The 13497-nt window shown below is 35.9% G+C and overlaps 1 protein-coding gene and 2 long non-coding RNA genes across 4 annotated transcripts; 1 reads left to right on the forward strand and 2 right to left on the reverse strand.

Moving 5' to 3' along the window:
* Window positions 1-2337: 2337 nt before the first annotated feature.
* On the reverse strand, window positions 2338-3257 carry LOC138128092 (uncharacterized). The gene is made up of 3 exons (XR_011158529.1): window positions 2825-3257; window positions 2529-2769; window positions 2338-2470 (listed from the first exon to the last, which is right to left on the reverse strand). It is a non-coding gene; the product is annotated as an uncharacterized lncRNA (long non-coding RNA).
* Window positions 3258-6500: 3243 nt separating this feature from the next.
* Window positions 6501-8652, reverse strand: LOC138128089 (protein takeout-like). The gene is made up of 4 exons (XM_069044283.1): window positions 7405-8652; window positions 7114-7349; window positions 6920-7053; window positions 6501-6865 (listed from the first exon to the last, which is right to left on the reverse strand). Exons 2-4 carry the CDS (start codon window positions 7152-7154, stop codon window positions 6561-6563), a joined length of 480 nt encoding a protein of 159 aa, XP_068900384.1. The 5' UTR covers window positions 7155-7349; window positions 7405-8652; the 3' UTR covers window positions 6501-6560.
* Window positions 8653-10250: 1598 nt separating this feature from the next.
* Window positions 10251-13497, forward strand: LOC138128090 (uncharacterized). 2 transcript variants are annotated; one of them, XR_011158528.1, is made up of 4 exons: window positions 10251-12469; window positions 12526-12641; window positions 12703-12991; window positions 13051-13497. It is a non-coding gene; the product is annotated as an uncharacterized lncRNA (long non-coding RNA). The 2 variants fall into 2 exon arrangements; XR_011158527.1 differs by having other exon boundaries at window positions 10251-12641.

Below are 13497 nucleotides of genomic sequence, written 5' to 3' on the forward strand. Positions count from 1 at the left end.
TCCCACCAAGCGTCCATCTCATTTTTTTTTCTACCAACATACGCAATGAAAATAACACCCGCGAAATTCAAAAATGGCCAAGAGCGCGTGATCGTACTTAGTTAATTTCCTTACGTTGTGTGTTTTTTTTAATACAAATTAAACATTACCAGATTCGTTCCAACAGGGTTTGTGAACCACACAGAAGAGTGCAAATAAAACAACACAATAATTAAAACCAGCTATTTATTCAAAGTTATGATTTTCGTTAACGCCGGGATTTATGAATAATAAAACGTCTCGGGAGAGGGCACCCAAGTCTCCTCAAATGTGAGAAGACTACTCATTTAGAACTCTAGGAAAATGGTGAGCTCTGGCCATCCCCCTAGACCCCTGAATGAGGCTCCGCTAAAACCCTCTCCTAAAAATACGAACAAGTCCGAAGTGACAACGTAGACGGGACAGTTAGTGAAAATTGAGCAAAACTGATTTCATAAACAACACAATTCAAATTCAAAAGAAAACAGGAGGGTCATGTACATTACAAACAAAACAGTTACCTCGGACCGTTCGAGCGGGAGCGAGCACTAGACGAGAACCTTAGCATGTTTTCTCCTTTTCAAGTTAATTTACAATGTGCGGCAGATACGCTATAGAAGGAGCGAGTGGCCTTGGGTGGTCCGGTGGGTTGTGGCACCTATCCTTACGACTTTAACATTTCCCGCCTACCCGTGATTTAGTGCTAAGGGAAAGGTCCTAACTGCTTTACGTAAGTCAACAAATTGAGGTACTCTAAGTTCATCGGTTGAAGTGAACATTACTTTTCCACAGCAAAAGAAAACACAACGCGCTTGTCAGGCTACACAGACTCAGGGAAAATAGACCTGATCACATTTCCGGAAGTGTGCCATGGAGCTCGAGTAAAACCCAGCATTCAACAAGTCCTGCCAAGCGTTAGGTTTTTGGGTCTCCCTTGGGGTGCAAATTTTATGAGGGCCGCGAGGTCGTGTTCAACGTTGGGAGGTTAGAGGAAAAACAAAACCCCACAAACAGAGAGAGACCCTCGCGGTAAGGTCTAGAATTTACAACTACAACAACCTGGAAAAAGCAACCAAAAAAAGAAACGCGACAAATATTTGTTGACAGAGCTATCTAAGAACACTTTCAATTTGGGATGGAAAGGTGGTAACAACCATTAACACATACATAAAAATAACAAAAACACAGTCCGGTCGATCCTAGCATATTACAGCCGGTTCATCGCCAAGGGGGGCGCCCTGAATAATATGGAGGGCGCCCCGGGACTAAATGTAGTAGATCCCTAGCTAAGGAAAAACCCACGGAGACACCTGAAATATAAACATTTGGTTGCTACCGGGATGGAAGTGGAAACTTTGCAATTTTGATTTAAGTGTTGAACAATAACTAGATGCTTATCACACCAAAAGCGTCACTCGGAATAATTAGAAGGGGATCAAAAATGAGGGAGTGCGCTTATAAAAAGTAAAAGCCACAGACCCACGCTAAAACTTGGCGCCCTTTTCTTTTAGGAAAGTTAGTGAATTGTAAAACCAGATTTGACAACAAAAAAAACGTGATCCGTACAATTTTATAAAATTTACAAACCTAGAACCAGGCGGCCTTACTCTCCTTCACAAGCTTACAAATGTTAAAAACGTGATACATGAGGATGGTCGAGATAATTGCGGATTTTATACAATATGGTGGGAACATCAACAACCCACGTGCGACCATCATGATAATTAAAATACATTTCGCGCGAAACAGACATGATTTTAGTACCGCAAACATACCTTGTTCAAACCAGGAGGGCTGGACAACAACAACGTCTAATGTAGTTCGGAAAGCACCGAAAATCACACAGTTAGAGCACAAAAAGAAAATCACACAGGGTACCTCTGCACTCATCTACAGACCAGGGAGAAGTGTCCCAAAAAAAACATGGCCGTTCATCCCCTGTCGGCTTTCACCCACGCCCCCAAGCGGTCGCCGACGGTACCGAACGCCGGTAATTCTATAGCTTTCATTGGCGGTTAGTTTTGAATTCAAAAGCGGTTATCTCAGTACATAGAAAACAAATAATATACTTAAACTAGTCTTCACCAAAAAGTTGGGCGATCGGCACCCTGGTCAAAAGATTGTCAAAAACTGCCACAAATATTTTCCCGAAAGCTTCTTCGTAACTGGACCTAAGGTCAGCGTACATTTCTTTCGAGTTGTCATTCATTACTTGATTTATGTTGTCACCCAAAACTTTGTCTCCATTGAATAAATTATCCAGTTTAAAGTTTAACATTTGTGGTTCGACTAACAACTTTTTTTGTGTAACTTTATTTTTTATTTTTCTTTTCGTATTCCTCCAGGTGCAAAGTGAGTAAAAATTTCGGCATTCTCCCCTTAAATTTATATTCGAAATTCATTACAATTTCCGGGAAGTCTATATCCAATTCCAAAATTTTCGAAATCCATTCTGCTCCAAAATTTGTCATTAAGTGTTATTACGGCACTCGTGATGCTTTTTTACTCACTTGGCTTTCAAAAAGTCGACTTTGGTCAATCCAGAAAGCTTGAAATCTTTATAATTTTGAGCGAACTGAACGGGTCCCGTCCCAGCTCCTATAGCCAAGGATGGTACTTCCAGGGGTTCAAAACTGGGCAATCCGACCTCTTTCTTCTCAACATTGAACTGCGACAGGACATCCTTGACAGCTGTTGATAGACACTGGTCAAAATCGCTTTGTTTCTTGTCACATTTTTTGAAAGTGGTAGCTGTAAAACGATAACAATAGACCGAAAGCGATAATAAACTTGGAGAAATATTTACGAAGCTTGGCACCGAAACACAAATTTGCAACAGCAAGAAAAGCGAGAAACGTCGACTTTTCCATTTTAAGACTACACTAGTTGTGATCAGGAAGTCGGATCTTATCTGATATATTTATGGGTCAAGTTTATCACATGATACATTATGAGCACACGTGTAAAATTCAACGCCTCATTAAAATTCATGCCCACAATTAGGGAAATGATCTGGACAAAATCGAGAAAAGGGTCCAGGATAATCATGAAAATGATCGATTTTCTACAAAAAAGTTTTATTTGTGGTTTTGTGAAGTTTTGAAGAAATAGCGTTTTGTTGAAATTTAATCCACTTGCCCTAAATACGAGTGTAAGAATCTACAATAATAATAAAAATGGAAAACACAAAACGCTACTGGTTTTATCTAAACAAGTTGATTTTCTATAAGGTGAACAGGTTTTATAACGTCCGGCTAAGGTTAAATGTAACTAACGATTATATTAAACATCTTTAGTACTAATAAGGGTGCTATCTTCACATTTTTGTTCATGAAAAGTCACATAAATGAAACAGGTATTTGAAAATTGTTCAGGATTTGGACTCTCTTGAGTTACTTTCAAATATGGCAAAAAAGGGGGTTTCCATTTAAAAAAAATATCGATGACGTCATCACTCGAAAAAAAAATGACTGCTTGGAATTTTCTTTGGTACTAAAACATGTATTTTTATAAACTAAAATTGACCTGTCCAAATATTTTTTTCAAAAAAATTTTGTTTAATTTTTAATGAATTTATTCCATACTTTTGCCGCTCACTGTATTATTCATATATTCAATTTAGTATACATACCGTGAGTTTTTTTATTTTATGGAACATAGGACTCATGGATCTGTAAGTTTGGTTGCCTATTTCAAGTGAATTGACTTGTCCATTTTAGAACTGAAAATAGCCATTTTACGAATTTAATATCATCGATGATTAATTGATTAATCATACCACGTGTTATATTCGATGAGACAATATACAAAATTACAATAAAAAATTATTCATTTATTTGTCAAACTGACAAATTTATTTCAATCAAAAATCGTAACGACGAAAGTAAATAAGATAATATTTTTTTTGTTTTTTATTATCGCTGTGATAGCCATGCAACTAAGGACTTTACGCGCTTTCATTGGATCATTCATGATCACGTGATACATGAATTATATTGTCAGCGAAATAAAAAACGCTGTGTAGATTCACTACAGACAATACAGAGTGATTCACATAACTCTCCGACCGTAGCGAAATTTAAATGCAGCCAGTAATACGTTATTCAGTTATAACTTGATACCTTCATTTACTATGAAATTTGGACCATTCCTGGCATTATTGACAGTTACTTGACAATTTTTTGTCGATTTTTTTTAAATTAAAATGTGCTTCAATGACAAAAGGGACAATATGATATTGATATGCAGGGTATTTCACGAGTGATAAGGAGGAAAAGCCGGATATTTATCGCCTCCATGTCCAGGTTTACGTTCCAGTGTATTGTGTGTTGCATTTTCGAATCCGCCGGGATCATTATCACTCGTGAAATACCCTGTATGATGAATTGATGAGTCAGTTTCTTAAATTAAAAACTTCTGTCGATTACTGGCATTTTTAAATTTTTATAATTGAGACTTTTGTGAGGGATGTCCAAACCATACAAAAGTTTAAAATTATTCATGTTTTTGGATCAAGTTATGAATGAAAAAACTGGCTGCATTTAAATTTCGTTAGAGTCGGAAGGTTATGTGAATCAGTCTGTATTTACTGAAGAAGTTATTAAGTGTCGTAGATATTATTTTGGCGATAGCTTGCTTGAAGCTAGGTTTCAGATCATCAGCAATTTCTTTGCAGACGGATTGTTGTTATCACCAAGACATTTATTTCCATGGAAAAAGTTGTCCAACTTGAAAGTGATACGCTCTACTTCTACAGGCTGTCTTAAAATTATCGAATTCCGAGTTCGGGGCTTAGTAGGGGACATCTTGTTGACCAAGTAAAAATGTTTAAAAAAATTGCTCACTTTAAAAAAAATATAAAAGTTGCCAATATTTGTTCAAAAGTACCTGATTAATATTCTAGCTATGTTGTACTTCCCTTTTGAACAAAAATTGGAAAAATATAACTTTTATTTTTTCGAGATAAAGCTGTTTTTTCAAGAAATGTCTTTTCATTTATATTTTAATATTTTACATAATCATCCTCACCATATTTCAAAATGAATGTCAACCATTTTTATTTTTTATTTGAAGAAAACATGATGAAAAGTTTGAACCTTCAGATCCATATATCTTTGTAAAGCCCCCCCCCCCCATATTTTTTATTTAATTTTTTCGAGATTCCTGAGATTTTTCGCTAGATGACCCCCGACTTGGAATACGTTAATTTTGCGACATCCTGAATAATCAATTTACAATTCATGAGCCCGTACTGCTTTGCACCCTTTTACTTAATGGAATTATTTCATTGGGAATCACAGAATTTTAGTTTCACTTTTGGTATTTTTTTTTCCAAGAACGTTTTCCAAAAATCTAACTGAACACCCTCACTCCAGTTCGTTTTTTACCTTTGATGGATGTCAATAAAGTTATTCCCATTCAATTCGTGTTGGAACTTTATGCTAATTTCTAGATATTCCAGTTCCACTTTTTTTTTTTTTTTTTTGATATTTCACACTATTCCTCTCGCTTTTAATTAAACCGTTTCACATAGTTTCCAGGAAATTTAAAACTGCAGATGAAATAGTATCTTTTTCATTTTTAGATTAAATTTCTGGTCTCCTGGGAATAATTAAAAAAATTGGGATGGAGCCGAGTCGAAGACCCGGCCTAGTAACTTACCCGACATCAATTTAAACCAATCTGAATTGACCCGAGATACCTACCTTGTCCGTGTTAACCCACATAAGTCGTCTTCCAATTCTCGCAAATAGTAAATATCATTTCCAACATAAAACACATGCCCTTTCAACTGGTAATGTCAAATTTCCATGTCACCTCATTATTTTTTCGAGCAACCCCCACCCTCTTCCACCCCTCGTAGTCGGATTGACACCAAACTCTATTCGGTGGTCACTATTACAGAGTTATTTCCAATGGCAAGATCCGAGATTTTTTTGTTAAAAGTTTCAGCAGTTATCGCCGTCGATCTATGAAGACGTAAATTACTTCATAAGTCCGCCATATTGGAAAAATCCGCAAATGGTAAACATCGTTTCCGACATAAAAACACATGCCCTTTCAAACGGTAAAGTAAAATTTCCATGCTCCCTAATAATTTTTTCGACCTACCCCCACCCTCTTCCACCCTCCGTAGTTCGATTGACACCAAAAGCTTTTCAACTCGAGAGACCACGGGTAAGTTTGTGTTGGTCAAATTTGAAAGCAATCGGTTAAAGCGTTTTTGAGTAATCGTGGGAGAACGAAAAGTGGGACAGACAGACGCACAGACAGACGCACAGACAGACATCATTCTAAAAACTTCATAAACGTGTTCAGAGGACCTCAAAACGTAAAGATCGGATGAAATTAACAATTCGAAATTTTGGACCGATCACAATAACTTACCTACCTTTGGTCGGGTAAGTTAAAAAATGAGTTTGTACTTCTTTGATTTTATCAAGAACAATTCAACCAACTTGTGTACAAGAAAATATCCGAAATACTTATAAGGCTTCATTAAATACAAACAATAACAAAGTACATACAGAAAGAAAAAACAACTATTTTTCACTAAAAAGTTCAGCGACTGGGACCCTGGTCAGAAGATTGTCAGAAACTGTGGCAAAAATTTTCCCGAAAGCTTCTTCATAACTGGTCTTAACGTCAGCGTACACTTCTTTCCCGTTGTCGTTTAGTACTTGATTTATGTTGTCACCCAAAGCTTTGTCTCCGTTGAATAAATTATCCAGTTTATAGTGCAGCCCTTGTGGTTCTATTAACAACGTATTTTTTACCACTTTGTAATATTTTTTATTTTTCTTTTCGTATTCCTCCAGATACAAAGTAAGTAAAATTCTTGGCTTAACTGAAATTATTTGAGTGATAGAGAAATGAGACGAGGAAAACTAGAAAATCTTACTTAGAGTCATCCTGCCTGGACCTTCACCTTGAATAGGGAGTACTAAAATTTTCCCGCTAATTTGATATTCGAAATTCATTATAATTTCCGGGTAGTCCACATCAAGTTCCAAAGTTTTTTTTTCGAAATCCATTCTGCTCCAAAATATCATTCATCATTAATTCTCAACACGACACTCATGAAGCTTTACTCACTTGGCTTTCAAGGAGTTTGCCAAATCCAGAAAGTTTGACATTTTTGTAATTTTGAGCGAAACCAACGGGTCCTGTCCCAGCTCCTATTACCAAGGATGGTATTTCCAGTGGTTCAAAACTGGGCAATCCGACCTCCTTCTTCCCAACATTCAACTGCGACAGGGCATCCTTGACGGCTGTTGATAGACACTGGTCAAAATCGCTTTGCTTCTTGTCACATTTTTTGAAAGTGGTAGCTGTAAAACAGTAACAATAGACCGAAAGAGATAATAAACTTGGAGAAATATTTACGAAGCTTGGCACCGAAACACAAATTTGCAAGAGTCAGAAGGGCGAAGAACGGAGTGTTTTTCATTTTGACACACTGCACTAGTTGAAGAGGAAGAACTCTGGTCTAATGTTTTTATAAATGTCACATATCGAGTTTATATAATGTAGCTTGTTGCATAATAAAAACAACAAAGGATAATTGAAGCAATCATGTGGAGGAAGAGTATATAACCTTGAAAGCATTTTTTTTTCTAGAATTTTTTAGAGTATTTTAATATATCTTAATTCAATTTGCTTATATAAATATTTTGAACAAACAAAACCCAAGAAAAAACTACTCTTTCTACTCTTTTTACTTACACAATCATCCAATCGAGAACTTGATTTTCAGCAAGGATGAGAAATCTTTGTTACATAACGTTTGAATCAAGTGTAATTAATTAGGAAATATCTTGCGTGTCATTGTTTTTAATTTCTGTGTAAAACCGTCGGTTATTTGTTGGACTAGTAAATTCAACCTTGCGAGTATGAAATTTTGAAGTTTATTGAGAACCTACCAAAATCTGTCAAACATTTTCAATTAGTACAACGAAAACTTTATCATCGATTCAAGCCCAAAAGAGTTGTCCTCGTTTTCACTCTTCACTCTTCACTCGAAGGCGGATAAAAAATCTGAATGCAAAAATGTTAATTTAGCAGGGAATGTTTACAAAGTATATTTTTGCAATGAAACAGGGGTACTGAACAAATTACATTAATGTGAGGAACTGACTTTTCACATACAATAGTATATTGTATCAGACTAGAAGTGTCTCTTTTTGTGCTAAGTTCAGAGATTGAAGACCGAAACGCAGTTGAGGTCGACAACTGGGCGAAGCACAAAAAAACCTTGTACTCTGAATGATTCAGATTGGTATTCGCGCCTCTACATCTTTTCTGTTTTAAGAAAAAAGTATAGCAAACCATATATATTTGTAAATCGCTTGTGAAACTACAATAGATGATGTTGTCAAATCTTCTCTACGATGACATATGTCAAAGTTAAGACAGTCAACTTTTTTTTTTTTAATAGTACACTATACATTTCTTAGCCTACTCTTGTAAAGCTTTTTTTTCTACATTTGAATGCGTAAAAAAAGTTGACACTTACATCAGAAAAAAGCGAGAAAAATTATAAAATATTGTTAGGAACGAAATCCTATGTTTTGAAAAAGGACACGTACTGAGTCACCGCCGCCTGTCAACATTCAGCACTTTCTGGCTGACTGTTGCCTGGAGCACACGGCTGTGCCATTTTCATATTCAGTAAATTAGATTATGTAATTGTCCTGTTGGATTGTGTTGTGAGTTTTTTTGTTCTTTATGTAAAATAAATCTTACATCAGAAGTGGGATTGTGCCCTAGTGCACCACGTTAAATTGTCAGTGCTGTTTGTGTGACTTGAGACGGACTTGTGTGTACTCCGTCGAAATGGAAACCCTCCTAGCTGACCTAGTGAAGGCCATCAAATCTAACAAACCGCACCCAGACCAGGCGGATTTGCCCATTTTCCACCCTGAAACGGATGATGCAAACAAGTGGTTACAACAAGTCGAGGGTATCAAAGGAGAGTTGGAGTGGTCAGACGTAGATGTACTGTCAGAATGGTCGAGCCACCTATGGAAAATTCAATTAGTACTGAACACCACCATTCAAAAAACAATCGGAATGACACCACTGCAGGCATTGTTGGGTATTAGGGCCTCAACTCCTTTAGTCCAGTCGATGGTACAAACCTACAATAATAATTTATAATTGTTCCTCTATAGTGAACTCAGAAATTTTACCTATGTAGCCAGAAACTTTTCATCAGGAGCAATTACGATATGTAGAAATCATACACTTTTCGCCCGGGACTGTGGTCATATTAGATCTACATTGCATTTGCCGCGATCTGCATCAATTTTCGAGCCGTCGGCGTGCATTTCGTTTTCAAACATGACTTCAGATATTTGCAAAATACAACAAACGTTATCAAAACGTAAATAGCAAACGATTACAACTTACAACTGTTTATAGTTTACCTATTAACACTGAAGGGCAATCTTGCGCTATTTTTGACATCTGATGTGACATCTATGGACACGTTCACAAGTCCCACAACGGGTAACTCGCCTTTAACCACAGTCGAATCGGTTAAATATTTTATAATCATTAATTTATTTCGCTTTTTAGAGGCTTTACCTTCATGGGGATAATTTATTTATTAAATACTTCAAATGATCTTACATTTGCCCAAATCTACTGGGGTTCCAACGGGTTTATGTACATTCAGACGTACCAAAACGTTCGTCAGCATCGTAACCTGGCCGTCGACCTGACTGAATTCTACTCCCAAGCAGTGCTTCCTATTTCGCTGATTCTTTTCAGGTCTCGAGAAGCAACTAAAATATCGTCAACGTAAATGGCTCTCAATGTCACATCTTTTCCTGAACCGATGCGAAAGAAACAAGGATCCGATGCCGATGGAATTGCTCCGTAGTTCTTCAGCGTTTTGTTTAATTTACTATACCAGCTTCTACCGGCTTGACGCAATCCATAGAGAGATTTCTTCAGTAGACAAACCTTGTCTTTTTTACGAAATTTTTGAAGCATACCTTTAGCCTTCAGTCTAGTTGAGCTGTTGCCTTCAGATTCGCTGATCTCCTGGAGGAACTTTTTGAGTCCTTTTGATGCTTACATGAAAATTTCTTTTTCCAATTCTGCCGGAGCATTGGGTGAACGTCGACGTCGACGTCGACTGTTTCAGGCCTAGTAGTTTCTGGTTCTTCTTCCAGGAGTAATGCTGTTTCATTTTCTGTTTCCTGTCACGTTTCTTGAGACTTGATGCTAAAAGTTGATAAAAATATTTTCAGGAATCGGCCAACTGTGAAAAAATCATCTTTGAAATACATATACCCGGACATTTTTTTAACATTGAACACAGCCCATACTTATTCCCTATGTTCAGTTTTAAAAAACACAGGTCAATGCATGTATGTAATCACGTAACCAAGGTAACGAAAATAAGTACTTGACAGTTTAACAAAATGGTCAAGTTGTTTGAAGAAGAAATACACATAATGCAGTTATTCTATGCCAATCAGAGCATTAGAAATGTGCGTGACATTTCCAATGCAACACATGATAGACCAATTCCATCAATCGGAACAATTTTTAACATTATTTCAAAATCTCTGGTGTTCGGTATAGTTGGTTACATAGCAACTTACAATGCATTGATCTGTGATTTTTAAAATTGAACATAGGGAATAAGTATGGACTATGTTCAGAGTTAAAAAAATGTCCCGGTAGAGTAAAATGATAAAAATCAAGATCCTTTTTTGCTAAGAACTTAATGAATTAATTTATCCCAAGGTTTTATCTTCATCAAGGTAATATTAAAAAATATACATTTAAAGTTATCAATTAAGAAAATAAATCACAATTTTTTTTAATAAAAATTAACTTACGGAATATTTTGTCATTTAAATTAAACGAATAAATTATTGCACTGGAAAGTTTTCCATAAAAACCAGAAACCAAATCCAAGCGAGGGCGAGGGTATAAAAGACCAGGAAATATCTAAAAAAATGAATTGAAACAATGAAGAGAGTAGTACATAGTAACTTAATAAAAATTTTGCTAAATATGAATGATAGCATTATGAGTATCTAGGCAACTACCTAGTTTTGTTTTATAATGATTTTTTGACTAAATAAACAATAAAGATTCAATTTTTTTTTTGCTGTGTGGTATAAATTTTGCACGCAAATCACGAAAACCGGTTCTTTTTGATCAATAAAAAATTGTATAATATTTTAGCATCAAATAATAGTTATTTTCATGATTAGTGAGATAAAAGCAATATTACAGGACGAGGGCGTTAGCCCGAGTTCATCTGTAATCACACGAATTTCATGTAATATGCTTTAGCCCACGTGTTATGTACAAAATTTTATCTAAGACCGCACCAAATTAAAAAAATAAATCTTATCCATTGATTTTCGCCAGTGAAATAAATGAGTTTCATTACCGCACTCAGTGGGATAAGAATTTACTTATCCCACTGAGTGAGGTAATGAAAATGCGTGAGGTAATGAAGTACTTATCCCACTCAAAATTAGTGAGATAAGTATCATTTATCCCACGGGATTAGATAAAAACACTAATGGCATTTATGCGAAAATTATTTAATTGTCTAATTATCCAATTGTCACTCGTTAGCCACTTTTAACATAGTCATCTGCCGAATGCTTTCATGCAGTTCCTTTTTTATTGGCTAACTTAATTGGTATTCGCAAATCACTAAGCGGCAATGAGAGAGGAGAACGAGGAGCTAAGGAAAGAATTAGCGACAGTGAGAGAAGAGATGAGAGGAAGAGAAGAAAAAGGGCAGTAGGAGAAGGCATATACATATACAAGGAGAAGGTGAATAAAGAGGTAGAGGGACAAAGATACGGATAAGTAAGAGAGAAGAGAATCGAAGTACAATAGTGAGGGGAAAGAGTGTGTGTGAGAGAGAAAAATGATGGCGAGATTCAGAGGTGGGAACGAGGAGAGAGAGAGAACAGGAATGGGACTAAAGGAGAAGAGAAAAGGTGCAGGAGGTGAGCGAGGACAGTGAGACGATCGAACACATGCGGCGAAATGAGAGAGAGGGGGAGAAGGGAACGGGGAGATATATGGAGCGAAGATGGCAGAGAGATGGATGAAAGAGAAATGGAAGAGGAGAGAAAGAATAGAGAACGAGAGGAGTGGGGAAGAGTAATAAAAATCTTGTTTTTTGGAGGATATATTTTGTTTGTATGAAATTGTGAACATGTATCAGAAAGCCCGTAGGGAAAATAAAGCTCATATATGTATATATACTCCATTTATTATAAATGTGCATGTGCTATGGAAAGCTGATTTTAGTTTGGCGACCCTGGCTAAAGGCCCGCATCTAGTGCTTTGTTTTGTTATGGTTGCCAACAATGTCAACGCGCCAACGGCCAACCGTTCAGCGTTCTTTCAAAACTTCATCAGACTTCGTAGTTATCATCGTATCTGAAAGTTGTTGTTCTTTGTGAGTTTTCTTGTGCATACGTGACACTTTAAAAAAACAGTATTTTTCATACAAAGGAATGGCTGATTTAACTGCACGAGAATTTGAAGCAATTTTTCGTTGCCACAATGAGCTTATGAATAATTCTAACGTTTCAGCAGCAAGCCTTAATAGAGTGGCTTTAATATTCCAGGTAAAATTAATATTTATTATTTATATTTACTTGTTACCTATACTAAATAATATTTTTTTAGGTTAGTGTTCGAACTGTTCAAAAAGTTTTAGCAGAAAAGAAATCTTGAAAACCATATCAACCTGCATTAAAGTCAGGAAGAAAAGTAGTCGTTGATTTTTCTTTTAAACAAGAATTAAATTATTTTATGTTCACCAAAATTAAGAAAAATGAACATGTAACAATATCAGACATTCATAAACATGCAACAGAGTGTCTCAATTTCTCCTACTGCAGAACAACCTTATACAAGATAATAAAATCAATTGGCTACTCATTTAAGAAAGTGGACACATGCTGTAAGTGAAAAAGTAAGTCTTAAATTTATTTTTTTAGCATAATTAATATAATTATCGATATTTTTTAAAAGGACTCATTAGAAAATGGCCAAGTACAGTTATGAAGAAGAACAGAGATGACTCCAGCTTCTTTTCAAGGAAGTTGATTCTAGCATAGAAGTGGCTGATCATAGCGAAACTGATGTAGAAGATCAGTTAGAAATTCACGATGAGGGTTCAGACTCAGAACAGGAGCCAGAACAAGTTACAGAAAATGTACACAATAGGAGATTGACCCCTATTTGTAAGGAATGCATTTAAATGATGGAACAAATTTAGCACTAAATTCAATTATGTATTCAAATACACTTACACGTTTTGGTTGTGGTTTTATAAGTTAACTGATGTTTCAAGAATGTATTGTTACACTTGCATTCCACAAGGAAGAGGTACATTTTAATTTATTGATTTTTTTTCGTCTTATTACCTTTAAATTAATATTGTATTGTTAGAAACTGTTCAATAAAAGTTAAAAAATA

Source organism: Tenebrio molitor, chromosome 4 (genome assembly GCF_963966145.1).
Source record: "Tenebrio molitor chromosome 4, icTenMoli1.1, whole genome shotgun sequence".
Lineage (NCBI taxonomy): Eukaryota > Metazoa > Arthropoda > Insecta > Coleoptera > Tenebrionidae > Tenebrio > Tenebrio molitor.

What these genes read in the sequence shown, in the direction of transcription:
- LOC138128089 (XM_069044283.1), bottom strand. Translation starts at nt 7,154, where the DNA reads ATGTCAAACTTTCTGGATTTGGCAAACTCCTTGAAAGCCAA. An exon ending in GCAAACTCCTTGAAAGCCAA is followed by an intron (nt 7,054 to 7,113) that starts GTGAGTAAAGCT and finishes ATTTTGGAGCAG; the next exon opens with AATGGATTTCGAAAAAAAAA. An exon ending in TCCAGGCAGGATGACTCTAA is followed by an intron (nt 6,866 to 6,919) that starts GTAAGATTTTCT and finishes AAATAATTTCAG; the next exon opens with TTAAGCCAAGAATTTTACTT.